The sequence below is a fragment of the Saccopteryx leptura genome, chromosome X (genome assembly GCF_036850995.1).
Source record: "Saccopteryx leptura isolate mSacLep1 chromosome X, mSacLep1_pri_phased_curated, whole genome shotgun sequence".
NCBI classification, from domain to species: Eukaryota; Metazoa; Chordata; class Mammalia; order Chiroptera; family Emballonuridae; genus Saccopteryx; species Saccopteryx leptura.
Window position 1 is genome coordinate 53,195,195 of NC_089516.1, and position 16,713 is coordinate 53,211,907.

The window sequence follows — 16,713 nt, forward strand, 5'->3', positions numbered from 1 at the left end:
CACTCTAGTGCCTGGGGCAGAGGCCAAGGAGCCATCCCCAGTGCCCGGGCCATCTTTGCTCCAATGGAGCCTTGGCTGCGGGAGGGGAAGAGAGAGACAGAGAGGAAGGAGGGGGGCAGGGTGGAGAAGCAAATGGGCGCCTCTCCTATGTGCCCTGGCAGGGAATCGAACCCGGGTCCCCCGCACGCCAGGCCGACACTCTACCGCTGAGCCAACAGGCCAGGGCAAGATGATTGTTCTTGAATTTAGTTGTAACTCCAGTTTGGTCCTGGGAGGAGGTGAGTGCAATAACCACCTACTCTGCCACCATCTTGGATCTCTTGGCAATGATTTCTTAATTATTAGACCCAAAGCAAAAACAACAGAGGAAAACAATATATAAAAATAGATAAAAAGCATCCCATCTGGGTAGCTCAGTTGGTTAGAGCTCTGTCTGATATGCCAAGGTTGTGGGTTCAATCCCCGGTTCAGTCACTTAAACAGGAATCAACCAATGAATGCTTAAGTAAGTGGAACAACAAATTGATGTTTCTCTTTCTTCCTGTCCCTCTCTCTCTAAAGTCAGTTTGAAAACTGGATAAAGGGTCTTCATCAAAATGATCATCTATTTCCATGAAAAGACTCTTATCAAGAGCAAAAAAAGCTATCTTATGGAATGGGAGAAAACATTGGTGAATCATACATTCAGTGGGAGTCTAGTATCCTGAAGACATAATAGCCCTTACAACTTCAAACAAATGACAAAAGGACCAATAATACAAATCAGTAAATGACTTGAATGAACAGTTTTCAAAGAAGATACACAAGTGGCCCGTGATCACGTGATGATATAGGCTCAACACCAGTAGTCATTAAGAAATGCAAATCAAAACTGCAATAATAGCTGTAACACCCACTAGGATGTCTAAAACTTAGAATAAAGGAAAATACCAGTGTTGTGGGGAAAGTGGAGTAAGCAAACACTTTATGCATTGTTGGTGGGGTTTTAAAATGGTACAGTGGTTCTTGAAGATGGTTTGGTGGTTACTGAGAAGCTTAAATATAAATATATAATGCAGCAATGCAACTTTTGGGATACACTTCCCCAAATAAAAGCAAGCATTAAAAAGCACATGAATGTGCATGTTCATAGTAGCACAATTCAAACAAAAACAGCCAATGATAGAAGCAATTTAAAAGCCCACAGACTGAAGAATGAATAAACATAATGTGGATTATCCATGCAATGGAGTATTATGCAGCCATAAGAAAGAGTGTTATAATGGGGATGAACTTTGAATTCCTTATTCTAAGACAGCGGTTCTCAACCTATGGGTCGCGACCCCAGCGGGGGTCGAACGACCAAAACACGGGTCGCCGAAAGCCATCGGAAAATATGTATGATCTGGAAACAGCCCAAGTGTCCATCAGTGGACGAGTGGATTAAAGAGCTTTGGTACATATGTACTATGGAATACTACTCAGCCATAAGAAATGATGACATCGGATCATTTACAACAACATGGATGGACCTTGATAACATTATATACTGAGCGAAATAAGTAAATCAGAAAAAACTAAGAACTATATGATTTCATACATAGGTGGGACATAAAACTGAGACCCAGAGACATGGACAAGAGTGTGGTGGTTATGGGGTAGGGGGGAGGAGAGGGAGAAGGTTGGGGGAGGGGAGGGGCACAAAGAAAACCAGTTAGAAGGTGACGGAAGACAATTAAACTTTGGGTGATTGGAATGCAGCATAATCAAATGTCAAAATAACCTGGAGATGTTTTCTCTGAACATATGTACCCTGATTTATCAATGTCACCCCATTAAAATTAATTTAAAAAAATTAAAAATGGACAGCCTGACCAGGCGGTGGCGCAGTGGATAGAGCCGCAGAGTGGGACATGGAAGAGCCAGCTTCGAAACCCCTAGGTCGCTGGCTTTACTGTGGGCCCATCTGGTTTGAGCAAGGCTCACCAGCTTGAGCCCAAGGTCACTGGCTTGAGCAATGGGTCACTTGGTCTGCTGTAGCCTCCTGATCAAGGCACATATGAGAAAGCAATGAGTAAGAAACTAAGGGTCCGCAATGAAGAATTGATGCTTCTCATCTCTCTCCCTTCCTGTCTGTCTGTCCTTCTTTCTGTCTCTCTTTCCTTTTGTTTTTTTTTCCCTTTTGTGTCTCTGTCACAAAAAAAAAGTTAAAAAAATGGACAAAGAACCAGAATAGACACTTCTGCAAGGAGGACACACAGATGACTAATAGACATATGAAAATATTGTCAACGTCACTTATCATCAGAGAAATGAAAATTAAACCACAATGACCTATCACCTCACACTTGTCAGAATAGCTATCACCAATAAATCAACAAACAGCAAGGGTTGGCGAAGGTGTGGGGAAAAAGAAACCCTTATGCACTGTTGTTGAAAATGCAGATTGGCACAGCCATTGTGGAAAACAGTCTGAAGTTTCCTCAAAAAATAAAAAACAGAACTGCCTTATGATCCAACAATTCCACTTCTGGGTGTATATCTGAAGAGACCCGAAACACTGATTCAAAAGAATATATGCACCCCTATGTTCATTGCAGTGCTATTTACAATAGCTAAGACTTGGAAACAGCCCAAGTGCCCATCAGTAGAGGAGTGAATAAAAAAGCTGATTCCTTTACACAGTGGAATACTACTCGGCTGTAAGATATAAGGAAATCTTACCTTTTGCAACAGCACAGATGGACCTAGAAAGTGAAATAAGCCAGTCAGAGAAAGACAATACCACAGGTTTTCACTTACATGTGAATCTAATGAGCAAAATGCTAAAAAACAAAATTGAAGCTGATTTCATCCATACAGAGAACAGGCTGACAGTTGTCAGAGGAGAGGGAGATTGGGACTCTGAGTGGAAAAGATGAAGTGATTAAGCAAAAAACAAAAAGAAAAAAAATACCCTCATAGACACAGACAACAGCATGGTGATTATCAGCAGGAAAGGAGGGCGGGGGAGGGAGAAGAGGGTAAAAGGGAGATAAATGGTGATGGAAGGAGACTTGACTCTGGGTGGTGACCACACAGTACCATATACAGATGATGTATTATAGAATTGTATACCGGTACTTGAAACCTATATAATCTTATTAAAAAATGTCACCCCAAGAAATTCAGTCAACAGTATTTTTAAATTGTCAAAAGGGTAGCTTTGTTTTATATTTGTGCAAATCTCTTGAATATCTACCTGAACAGGAAAGATCTTTTTATTTTGGGGGAGTGACAGAGAGAGAGACAGGGAGAAGGACAAACAGGAAGGGAGAGAGATGAGAAGCATCAATTCTTTGTTGTGGTTCCTTAGTTGTTCATTGATTGCTTTCTCATATGTGCCTTGATGGGGACGGGGCTCCAGCAGAGAGAGCAACTCCTTGTTCAAGCCAGCGACACCGCGCTCAAGCTGGTGAGCCTGCGCTCAAGCCAGGGACCTCAGGTCTTTTATTTTATTTATTTATTTATTTATTTTTGTATTTTTCTGAAGCTGGAAACGGGGAGAGACAGTCAGACAGACTCCCACATGCGCCCGACCGGGATCCACCCGGCGCGCCCACCAGGGGCGACGCTCTGCCCCTCCGGGGCGTCGCTCTGCGGAGACCAGAGCCACTCCAGCACCTGGGGCAGAGGCCAAGGAGCCATCCCCAGCGCCCGGGCCATCCCTGCTCCAATGGAGCCCTGGCTGCGGGAGGGGAAGAGAGAGACAGAGAGGAAGGACGGGGGGGGGGGGTGGAGAAGCAAATGGGCACTTCTCCTATGTGCCTCGGCCGGGAATCGAACCCGGGTCCTCCGCACACCAGGCCGACGCTCTACCGCTGAGCCAACCGGCCAGGGCCGACCTCAGGTCTTTGATCCTGGGTCCACTGCGACGCTCTATCCATTGTGCCACAGCCTGGTCAGGCTGAATAGGAAAGATGATGTTCTTACCGGCTTCTTCATCCCACTTCTTAAAACCTGTCATTTCTATGGTAGGGAACAAAGCAGTCTGGATTCACTGATACAAAGTAGGGAAAGGAATATCTCACTCGTTCTCCAACATGTTCTCAAGGACCTACCCCTGGAGTTCCCAGAATGACCATTGGGCACTGCTGAGGGCCAATGTTCTTTGATGGCATTTAATAACCCTTTGAGCAAAGAGCTGCTTTTAATTGATTTTCCAAAAATATTGACTAGGGGACAGAAATCCTCTCTGATTGAAAAACACTGACTGAGACTGCACCCTACTATATCCCTTCCTCCGAAACTGGATAGGCTAGGTGGTGGGCCTGGTATCTCCCTTTCCTCCACCCTAAGAACCTGTTGAAAGCCTTCAATCAGTTGCTACATGGTTACAGAAAAGTCCAGTTTGGCCTGCTCTTGTGGATTGCATGTGGAGTGGGATGGCTTTGCTTTGCTCTAACCTCTGGGCCCAGGGCTGTGCTGGGTCTGCCTGGAGTCATCACCCTATGAGAACTGATTTAGGGCATCAGTTGCCAATTTGGCATCCAGTAGACCCCATGTTGGCGACTTCAAATTGGCCATGATGGGAGTGTTTACATCAGAGCAATAAGAAAACCTGGAAATCAGACCTGCACTCTCCCTCCCCAAGGGCCTGTTTCCAGCACTGACCACAGAAAGGTCACCTGAGCTGGTTCACAGCAGGAAGAGCTGTACCTCAAGGCAGCTCTGCCCTTACTGCCAGCGACTGTGAGAGAGCACGTGTGTGCCCTCTGCCTTGGCGTTAGGAGTCTGTCTCTGAGCATAGTGTCCACTGGCAGTGTGGTCACAGCAGTCCAGACTGAACACAGATTCCAAGTGCGGGAGGTTCATCTCGACCTCCCTCTTGTTCTAAGTCAAGGGTTCTTCAGGGAGTTGTCACTCTCCTCGGGAACCATGGTGCCCTGGCAACCCTGTCAATACACAAGGTGCTTTGGTCCTGCCACAACCTGATTCCTGATTTGATTTCCTCTGATATCCAGGTGCTTCATTCTCACATTTTCTCCTGTCAAGTTCATTTTAAATTGACTGAGATGCCTTAGATCTCACCTACACAAATGTACCAAGCCTCATGCGCCCTGGCAGGATGAAAGGAAGAGGTCATTAACGGACCTGAAACCTAATTGTGTGTATGTGATTGCTTGCATGCGTGCGTGCACATGCGTGTGCACGTATGTGTAAGTGAGTTTGTGTGTGTCAAGGGAAAACAGAGCTGTTACCCTTTATTTTCTCCAACACCCATCATTGAAAGCGTCCCTGCCCCCACTGTTTATTGCATGAGAACATCAGGTATTGTCTCTATATTCATTTATTAATTAATGTGCTTATTTGTTCATTCATTCATTCATTCTTTGGATTGCTTGGGGTGTAATTGACAGGGAGTAAGATCAATGCTCTGCCTCTGAGGATGTATTAGCAGTTCCTGGTTTCCATAGAAACAGAACACCAAGGAGAATGTTTTTGGATGACATTCTGGTTTCCATGACAACTAGGTTAAGTCATTATTTTCTGGCAGCAGAAACATTTAGCAAGGATATTTACAGAATGAAGAGATGGAATAACTGTAGAAACATCGAGAATGTCCAGTGGCTGCTATCAATGTAAGCTGTGTGTTTGTTGCTAGTGTATGGTCTTTAGTTGGACATTGAAGTCTCTAATTCTTCCAATTTTGTAAGAGAGAATGGCAGCTCCTCTTGTTGTGGGCTAAGGTGACTGAATAACCTGCCATACCCCATCCCCATTTCAGTGTCGTAGGTGACATCTGTTGTGTGAGGGCATTGTCCTTTGGGTTCTTAAAAGCAGAGATTCCCGAGTATTTCTCATTTTATACCTCTGCTGACAATGATTGTCTCATGAACCCTTAAAGATGGAAGCTTATTCATTTACACCTACATATAGTGGAAAAGTACTATGAATGTGATATGAGAGAGAAGATTTGAAGCCTGCAAATGAGATGAATGAGTAGGATTGGAAGATTTAAAGTAACTCTGTGACCCAGGGGTTGACATTGTGCTCACTCTGAGTTGCTGACACACACAAACTAAAAAATGTATTCTCTACAAGTCAAGTTTTCTGTTATCATACCATTAATCAGTTAGGTAAATGGAAATCAAATCAGTAAATGGTTCCTCCTTTATTATATAAGCATAAATACAAGTTCCTTTTAGAAGGCTCTGGGCTTTTTGGTTGTGTGTTGGAAAGTGAATCCTGCTGATGTTACAGTTTGTATATGTTTGTGTTTCTAAAGAAAAACACAGCATTTGTGGAATGTGCTGTTGCATTCTTTATCAGGGAAATGCCTTCAATAGAAGCAGGTTTGAGTAAAGCACATCCACATCTTTCAGCTCAGTCCTATGTTGCTGAAGCCAAGCTCCACTAATTCTATTTCCCCTGTACCTTCTGACTGCCTGTGAGGTTTGGCCAGTGGGGTCTCTGGAGGGCCACAGGCAGTCTGGATGTGACACAAATATCCGTACCTTCCTCTCTGTTCCTGCTCCTCTCAGGGCCACCCCAATAACAGCCCTTTATACCACAAGGGCAAGGACATGTGATTTCAGTAGGGACCAGACCCAGCAGACTGGCGAACCTCCCCTAGGACATTGGAGTCCCAGGTCAAGGACGAGGGGGTACCCTCTCAGTTCCTGGCATTGTGGCTGGAGCTCATCACTTTCTCCATCATCTCTGGGAGGGGTCTCAGTTTTCATGCATCGCTCCTTGACCTCCCTGAAAAACCACATAGAGCTGGGCAGCTCTCCCACCCTTTTAGAAGTCTAAGTTTCAGCTCTGAAGTCTGCTCTTCCAAGATCATGAATTCTCAGAACCACCATCTCTTCCCCTGGTTTTTCCAGAGCTACAAGTGTCCCCTCTTCCTTCTGTGACATTCTTCTTAGTGTCTCACTGCTCCCACTGCTCTCTCAGGACTCCAAATCATTCTATATCAAGCTGTCTGTAATTAAAATAATAAGAGTATCCTGCCTAATACTCAGGTTGGTTTTTATCCCTTTGATTTTAAGGTCTTGCATTTCACTTCGGTTTTTAGTTTTACTATGAAGAGCCTTTGTGTGTTTGTATGCATGCTTGCATAACTGTGTGCATGCATTTCTCTCTCCCTCCCTCCATTTTTCTCTCTCTCTCTCCCTCCTTCACTTCCTTCCCCCCTTGTCTGTGTGTACAAATGAGTTAAACTCGTGGATGGGCACATGAAACATACCACGAGAAATGTTTCTTTATCTTGGAAAATTGTTGGCTGTTGTTCCTTTGCACAATCCGCAATCCTCCTCTCTCTGCTTAGACTGTTATAAACAATTATCTCTTATGTGGTGAGGTACATACATTCGATAATGAACTTTTCATTAGACCATATAAAATACACATCAAAATATTTGAAGCATTTCATATTTTTCAATGGTATGTTGCCATTTGCTATACCTTCTTTCTTTTTGTCCACGTAAATCCAATATTTCATTTTCTATTCTTTAGAATCTCTATAAGGTAAGATTCTGGTACATATGTACATGTAAATGTCCTCCCTGTAGTGTTTGACAACATGGTTTGGAAAATAACGTCTACCTTCACCACCCATTTCCATTCTTGTTCCTCTCCTCTTTTCAATGGAACTGTGTTGACATTTCTGCTGAGCTTTCTAGACTGTTATCTCACATTTGCCTGTCATTCCTATCCCTAGGATAAAGTGGACAGCATCGCTCCCATGTGAATGTGCACTTTACGTAAAGCATATAGTTTGTACTAAAGTGGTCTGTAGTCAGAGGTTTATCTGATTTTTTTCAATGCCAGCACATGTATGTTTGCATCAGCTTTTGTGCTGAATATATAATATACCCTTGTTGGCTTAGACCAGGGGTAGTCAACCTTTTTATACCTACCGCCCACTTTTTTATCTCTGTTAGTAGTAAAATTTTCTAACCGCCCACTTGTTCCACAGTAATGGTGATTTATAAAGTAGGGAAGTAACTTTACTCAATAAAATTTATAAAGCGGAGTTACAGCAAGTTAAAGCATATAATAATAATTACTAACCAAGTACTTTATGTCAGATTTTTGCTAAGTTTGGCAGAATAAATCTTTATAAAACAACTTACTATAGTTAAATCTATCTTTTTATTTATATTTTGGTTGCTCCGCTACGGCCCACCATGATAGCTGGGATGCCCACTAGTGGGCATTAGGAACCAGGTTACTACCACTGGCTTAGACTAAAGACTTGGTAGTTTTCCTCTATGGGTAGTAAGCAGCTAGCATATGAACAACGTTGTGGTTCACTGACGTATGCTGTAGACAGTGGCATCTTCTTCACCTTGTGCACAACACAGGGAAATCATTCGGTTTTGAAATATACACCATGTTTGCTCTCCTGGGCGTTAGTAATTATGGAAGTCTGACCTGCAGTAAAGAGGAGGCTGTCCCTAACTTTAACCCTAATGCTGTCCCCGAATTCATCAGTGTTAGAGAGGACAATGGAGGTCTCCCATAGCAGGTGATGGGTACTGGAGGGTTAACAGAGGGCATCTGAAAGTAGGTTGGTCTACTGGACAGGAGGAACCACCAGTTTGCCAAAGGAATGAGAGAGAATTCACTCTAGTTCTTTGCTTAAAGGCTCATGCTTCCCCTTTTCTGAGTAGATGTATCTAGAAGGTGAGTTCCTTTTTGTTTGTTGAGAAAAAATGGGGAGGCAGAGCCTGGTAACTGGAGGTGTATGTGCATTTAGAGTTAGAGCTGGCTTGTGTTAGAATGCATTAGAGTCCGAAAAGAACAGTGTGACAGGCTTTATTTAAAGGGACCCTGCTGGGCTGACTCATAAGGGAGAGTCGCACCAGGCACAGGCTAGGACGTGCTTTTTTAAGGGTTAGGGGAGGGGGAGTAGGAAGGGCTGTGGGGCATTAGCCCAATTGGCTGCTAGACAAAGGATGGTCTTTTATGGAACTTTGAGTATGTTTAACTTCTAGCAGCTTTCAATCATCCAGGACTTCTCTGATCGTGACATCAGACATTCCTTTGCAGTTGGTCATCTGCTGTGAGCCCTGAAACGAGACTTACTGGCAGGGTTAAAGAAATGAAACCTAAAATCTTGAGCATAGGATCATAGACATGACCCCGTGGTTGCTGACTTAAGCCCAAATGTCTCTGGCTTGAGGCCCAAGATCTCTGGCTTGAGCCCAAGGTTGCTGGCTTGAGCAAGGAGTCACTCACTCTGCTGTATCTCCCCGGTCAAGGCACATATGAGATAACAATGACTGAACAACTAAGGAGCTGCAACAAATAATTGATCTTTTTCATCTCTCTCCCTTTTTTCTGTCAGTTCTTGTCTCTCTCACTGATTTTCTCTGTGTCAAAAAAAAAAAAAAATTCAAACAAGGTAGCTTAGTCAGTCCATGAAAATTTAAATATGTCTTCAGACTCTTAACCATTGTTCTCTTCTGCTTGTGCATACTTAAATTTCCTCCAACACTCTCTGCACTATGTCTGCAAACCCAATTAAATCCTAAAAGCTTTAAAAAGTTATGTGTAAGTTTATGCTGAATTCATCTGGCAACAGTGAGATGCAAAGATAGGCAAAATTGTATTTTTCTCATAACAGGAACTTTATAAATTATACCTTGATAATAACAAAGAGAACTCCCAACTCATCTTTTTGTGGAAATGCATGCTTTGGAGACAGTTAAAATCGCAAAACCTACAGTTTCAAAGAAGCACCACTAAACAGCTAGTAATTGTAGGGATGGACCATTTGGGTGACAATGAGACAATTTCTGCCTCTGGGGAGTAGTACTGGGGCTTATCTCAAGAAAAGCCTTCATATTTGGAGACAACATTCGCAGGGCATTTTTTCTCACCTTTCTTTGGAAGGGATTACAGCTTCCCCTAGGGAAAGGAGTGAAAGAATAGAGAGCCTCCAAATAATTCTTCAAAAAATCATGGCTGTTGATTGGGGAAGTAAAAGTTCTATGTCATCAACTTTTTTGATGTCACATCAACCAAAGAGTGTGTGAAATAGAACAAAAGTTATACCAGGACCTGAAATATCAAACCTGGTCCATTTGAGAAATCTGTTTCCTGATGGTTTGAAATTGACTATAAAGTTAGAGATTGTGAAGTTGCTATTTATCGTGCCCAACTACTGTTTCCTTCTGTGTAATCTCTCTCTCAGGCACGTTTGATTGGATTGTAAACTAAAGCATTGAATGCATTTTCATATACAAGTTCCCTGAGAATTTGGGGTTACTTTAAATGTTTGTAGTTCTTTGATGCTCTGGTTTTAACACATTGTGCCTGATGTGCAAAAGAGCATTGATATTTACATATTATTCTATCTATTATCTAATATGTATCCATCATGTAACTTTCCACCTACCTGTACACATCTTTAGAAGGAAGGAAGAGGGTTGTACTCCTATTAGTAAAAAGTATAAAAAGAAAATGATCTACAGGATTATGTATCAATCCTTAATGCAAGATGTTTGGACCATGGACCAAAGCATGTGACAATAAGTAGGAGAATTTATTGTTTTCATTCAACATCCTTTCCTTCTTATTGTCTCTCTTAAGGATGTATTGCTTTAGTGTTTGGAAAAAAAACTGCAGTTGATATTTTGGTTGTCTCGTGAAAGTGATCTTTTAAAGTGTCTGATACTTGTAAAGATGTACACAAATGTGAACACAAGAGAATACTCAAAGAGTTTATACAACTTTTAAAAACTGTTTCTAATTCATTTTTAAATTTTTATTCATTGGTTTGAGAAAGAAAATGGGAGAGAGAGGGAAAGAGAGAAACATCGATTTGTTGTTCCACTTATTTACGCATTTATTGGTTGATTCTTGTATATGCCCTGACAGGGGATCAAGTCCTCAACCTTGTGAAATCGGGACGATGCTCTAACTAACTGAGCTATCTGTCCAGGGCTGAAAAGTCTGTTTTATAGGTTATAGAGTATGTGCGTAAACAGAGTCTGTGCAGTAAATATTTGCAATAAGCATTACTGGGTATTGGATTAGGTTACTGATGCTTAGTATTTTTCCTACTTTCTAATTTGAAAAATCATTTTAGATTTTCCATGTGTGTTTTTAAAATAAGGAACTAAAAGGAGCTGGAAATAACATCTTTGCTAGAAGCAAAAACACGTATGTGTGTGTGTAGAGGCAGAAAGCATGGATTATATGCATCAATATCAGGCATCTGTGTCTCTAATTTCACTCTGAGTGTGTGTGTGTGTGTGTGTGTGTGTGTGTGTACATGTGTCTTGAGATGTAGACTGTTTTCTGGGTGGGGTTGAGGTGACTCAGGCACTCTTGGTTTGTGTGACGATGGGCTGGCAGGTCTTCCTGCAGGGAGACTGCAGAGGCTGAGTCACTGTCTCTCCTTCCCCTCTTTGTCTGTGTCGTCACATGACACCTGTGTTCTGAGAGCCGGTACACTGAGTTCTCTAAGACGGAGAACCTGAAACCTGGATGATCATTCACTGTGGTCCAAGACAAAGGCTGTGCAAGTTATGTCTATTATATGTAAATGTAGTCATGGTGTATAGTTCATGTTATATCCATGAGTATGTGTGAACAAAGCTGTGCATGCAGGCACTTATCACCAAAATAATATTTCATCTTATGAAGCACATGATTTGAGACTGGTAATGGATGCACTAAAACCTGTAAGTGAATTATAGTGTATATCCGTACAATATATACAGAAAAGTAGAACCTATGGACATGGTATTTCTGGGTGAGACGAGGAGGATTGAGAGCATGGTTGCATCTGCATTCCACATAAGTCAATGCCTGAAATTTACTTTAAGTTTTTAAATGTTTAAAGGACCACATTGTCAAGCAATTCACAAAAATGAAATAAAATAAGCATTCCATGAAATGGCGCTTAGTGGTGCGCTTGAGTGAAGAAATGCAGTCTTACGTCAAATGTGCAGGTATGTGAATAAGGATGCACAGGAAATATGTGGGAAGCCCATTCTTCATCATATTGAGAGCGAGCATCTATCATGTATCATCTCCTGCATCATATATCACTCTACACATTCTATATTCTCCACAAGCCCATGTAACATTTCTTTAAATGCACCAAACAGCACACACACTAACATTACAGACCCCATGTTTGTGTCATACACAGACGCGCATGCACACATACACACACACACACTCACACACACTGCTACTCTGAAATAATCCGTGTGGTCAAGACAGATGTAGACTGCCATGAAAGCAGTAGTTCCCACTGTTGTGGAATAGCAGGGACTAGCATAAACTAAGTATCTTAAGATGGAAATATTTTGAAATGCAAAAGAAGGAAGAAAAGAAACATGACATTTACATTATTCATAAGATTTAACAAACAGTTCTGTTTAAGGATGGCATGCATTCCAGAGTTGGGGAAGGGAAAATGATGAATCAATCTCCATTTCGTTGGCTTAATTTCCTATCTGTTTTGGATTTTCTAGATTAGCATAAGGGCATATAGGTCCTGGGTATCAACATTTGGTGCCATTTGATCCAAGGAAGAACAGTGCAGTTCAGACCTGCTTATAGAGCCACACCTGGACCGTCCACCTGGTGTTTGGTAAGACTTTCCCACTTTAAGGCACATTTCATTTGCAATCATTTATTTTGTGTTGACATTTTGGGGTGTATTTCATTTTGCTCCTCACTCTACAGTCACTACTTCACACTGACATGGTGCTGGGTAATGGGGGAGGACATTTAAACCACCACAGAGAAAAGAAGGGGTAGGTGCACATCCCAGCCTATGGCCTGTGCCTGCAGCAATCCTTAAGATGGGTAATACTTCTAACCACCATACGAGCTTTATGAACTTCTGAATTCTAAACTTATCCTCTCCAACATGACATTGGGCTGACACTCAGTGTCTGTAGGTCGGAGATCATCTCTGGCTTCCTTGGGTGCACAGGGTGGCACTAGCATCCCAGAAAAGAAACACTGAAGCATTCGTGTAGTGTGAGCCCTGAGGAGCACAAAAGGCCCGGGACGTCCAATAGCACAAACGGGATCCCGGACATGCCACCCACCTCCCAGCACAGGTGCTGTTTAATATTCAGTAGTAACAAATAAGGCATGGAGTTGGGTTCAGAGGGCTGTAAAACTCTCCTGGTATCTTCTGCAATTTTTCTCAAATAGTTGCTTCATATCATGCTCCCCTGCAGCCTGTTACACACTCTTTATATTTATCTTATCAATTCTCACTGACCAACATTCTTCTACCTCCACAAAAGGAATGCTTTCTGATTCTTTTTGTCTTTTCCTTTTCTATATTCCAGTATTCTCCAGTATCGTCTGTCAGAACACAATTTCTACCATTTCTAGCGATTCAAGTGGAGAAGGACAGGCCACACAAGTGGTAAACCTTCTGTAATCCTAGGCAAAGAGATGTGGTGACAAACATTGTTTTCGGGGAGACCTGTTGTAGTAGCAGGTATGACAGCCAGACCCCTCAACCTCTGTTAATTAATTACCTCTCAACTCCTAAGTCCAATCATAATGGAACCCGAGCATGTCTTATGCAACTGGAAAGGCCTCATTTGGCCAGCAAAAGTCTTGTCCAAATCCAGAACCTCACCAAAAATTAAGCCATATTCTCTACAAGTTCAAATACTCTCAGTAGGTAAAAAAATTAAAGTGAAAAGCAGAGCCGTAGCAGTCCTAGATGAGTCTCAAATTGAGTCCATTGCCTCCTCGAGAGTGACCCAGTCTAAGACCAGCATCCCACCAGGAGAGGGAGTGGTCTACAGAAGGGCTCTAACGTTGGCACTGGACATTCTGAAAGAGAGAGCAAACTTGGGTCCCACAAGAGCGTCAGATGACCCAGAGACCACCACGATGTCTCAAAAGGGACCGCAAAAGCAACCTCAGAAACAGGATCAGAAGCCCAAAGGGAACTCACCGAGAAGTTTTGGGAAAAGGAAAAACCCCAAATCACTGTTGGTAGGATCGGAGGGTGAGGATGTTCCTGATGGTGACAAATCACAGGTGCACACATCCGTCGCTCCTGTCCCAAGGGAAGCACAAGTACAGCCCTCACAGAAGTCCAGCATGTGCTCAAACTTCCCGTCACTTTCAGAAAATGATCATGAAGAAGAGAGCAAGGAAAAGACGGAAAATACATGCACCTCAAGAGCTATGTCTTGGCACTGTACAGTCAAGAGGGATATTGCAGTTGCTGAAGGTGGAGGCATCTCTCTATCTCTTCCACCCGGTTTCATGGACACTCTGCCCGGGGCTCTGAAAGGAAAGGCACCACGTGGCACCTGCCCGAAAACCCTGGCTGTCTCGTCTGAGTTCTCTGCCTTCACCAGGAACACTGAGAACCCTAGAGAGGGCGCCTGGAAGCCAGGCACGGGAGGTGCAGCAACATTCTCTAATGCCCCTAACCTGAAGCCGCATTATTCACTCGATTTGACAAGCAAAGTGAGGAAGCAGTGGGCACCAGAGTTTCAGAAAGAATGGCAAAAACTTCAACCCGTAGTTAGATTAACGCCTATTGACCCCAACACCATTATTAGGAAAGATGTCGCCAATGTTGCAGGACAACTGACAAGTGTGGCTTTCCCACAAGAGCCGTGTCCCATAGAAAGAGGAACGATAGTCTGGTTTAAGTTTCAAAATTACCCATTTTGGCCATCAGTAGTCAAAAGTGTCAGCCACACGGAGCAGACTGCAAGGGTGCTATTGATTGAGGCAAACATGCACCATGAAAAGAGTGGCATTCAAGTGCCTCTTCGCAGATTAAAACATCTGGATTGTAAAGAGAAAGAGAAACTAATGAACAGAGCCAGGAAACTGTACGAGCAGAGTGTGAACTGGTGCTTTTCCCTGATTTCCCACTACAGAGAAGGGCTCGGTTGTGGGTCTTTCGTGGGCTCTTTCCTGGACTACTATGCTGCTGACATCAGCTACCCAATTAGGAAAGCCATCCAAGAGGGGTTTCTGGATATTGACTTCCCAAAGGTGAATTACGCCGAGCTGGAAGATTCTGAGGAGGAGGGCTCCCTGGTTGGGAAGAGGCCCTGCAAGAAAATTCTCCCTGACCGGATGAAGGCCGCTTGGGGCCGAGAGAACCAGAAGCTCGTGGACTTCATCGTGAAGAGAAAGGGGGCTGACCACCATCTTCTGGATATCGTCAAAGGTAGGAAACAGTCCAAGTGGCTGGTATCATTTCTGAACTCAAGTAGGTATGTGATCTGCGTTGAAACATACCTGGAGGATGACGATCAGTTGGATGTCGTAGTAAGGCATTTACAAGAGATCTACAAGCAAATAGACAAGAAGAGGCTGACTCTGACAAGAGATGACAAAGTGAGTTTTGTTCTGGAAGTCCTTCTGCCAGAAGCCATCATTTGCTCAATTGCTGCACTTGATGGGTTAGACTACAGCAAGGCAGAAGAAAAGTACTTGCGAGGGCCCCCTGTGCATTACCGGGAAAAAGAACTATTTGATAAAAATATCTTAAAGAAAATCAGAAAGAGATCGGCAGTCAGGAGCAGGGCTAAGTAAGTCTCCCCGTGCACCCACACCTTAGCAGAGAGACCTCTCATGTGTATCTTTAATAAAAAAAAACCCTGATCCCTCCACTCTCTGTGGCACATAAAGACATTCTGGACATTTGGAAACGTGCTAGATTTGTTTTGGATCCATCTCTGGCAATTGTAGGTGGCACGGTCATCATCATTTCTTGCTCCCAAACCCTTCATAAACTAATTTCTGAAAATATTGCCAACAGTGTACTTTCTTCTTCTTGCTCAGATGTATAACTGTCCAGACATTTTCATAAAAATTTTTGACTGTCTATAGTTTGTATTTTAATATAAAACACACACACATTTTTTGTGACAGAGAGAGGGACAAATAGGGACAGACAGACAGGAAAGGAGAGAGATGAGAAGTATTAAGTCTTACTTGTGGCACCTTAGTTGTTCATTGATTGTTTTCTCATATGTGCCTTGAGCAGAGTGAGTGACCTCTTGCTCAAGCCAGCGACCTTGGTCTTCAAGCCAGCAACCTTTGGGCTTAAGCCAGTGACCATGGAGTTATGTCTATGATCTCACACTCAAGCCAGTGACCACGGGGTTATGTCTATGATCCCACACTCAAGCCAGTGACCCCGCGCTCAGCTGGTGAGCTCACACACAAGCGGATGAGCCTACCCTCAAGCCGGTGACCTCAGGGTTTCCAACCTGGGTCCTATATGTCCCAGTCCGATGCTCTATCCTTGGCGCCACCGCCAGGTCAGGCAAGACACACACTGGTAACAGGTATTAAGACATATTTTAAAAATCTGACATGCATTTTATAGGACCGTGATATGGGCTGCTCATTCTTGTTGTGATACACTCGTGAAAATGATTGAATTCCTTCCTAAGATAATTTCTGAGTTTTTCTTGCTAATGTATATTTGGGGAAAACCAGCCCTGAGAGGTGAGACCAATGACAGAATTATTTCCTATATATCATCACTACCATCAGATGGTTCTTGGCAAAGCAGAGTGCAAACCAGACCAAGTGAATGGGTCATCTGCATGTAGCCTACATGTGAGAGAATGAAGTCTCAGTATGCCATAAACTCTTGGTTAGCCTTTGCGATGTCATTGACTCCTAGTTTCTGTGAGATTCTATTTATGAGAGTAGTGCTTTTACAATGGCCAAATGGTTTCCTGAAACAGACAGGTTGTCTGGCTGCCT

General features: G+C 43.0%; 1 protein-coding gene and 1 pseudogene across 1 annotated transcript; one reads left to right on the forward strand and one right to left on the reverse strand.

The window, feature by feature from the left end:
* LOC136386340 (diacylglycerol kinase beta pseudogene) overlaps positions 1–4,833 on the reverse strand; it is a 63,960-nt pseudogene extending 59,127 nt beyond the window's left edge.
* An 8,682-nt stretch (positions 4,834–13,515) lies between these two features.
* LOC136386125 (PWWP domain-containing DNA repair factor 4-like) lies at positions 13,516–15,528 on the forward strand. The gene has a single exon (XM_066357498.1). The coding sequence runs from the start codon at positions 13,516–13,518 to the stop codon at positions 15,526–15,528; it is 2,013 nt and encodes a 670-aa protein (XP_066213595.1).
* The last annotated feature ends 1,185 nt before the right edge of the window (positions 15,529–16,713 follow it).

Excerpts from the sequence above, each read along its gene's own strand:
- LOC136386125 (XM_066357498.1), top strand. The coding sequence starts at position 13,516 with ATGGAACCCGAGCATGTCTTATGCAACTGGAAAGGCCTCATTTGGCCA.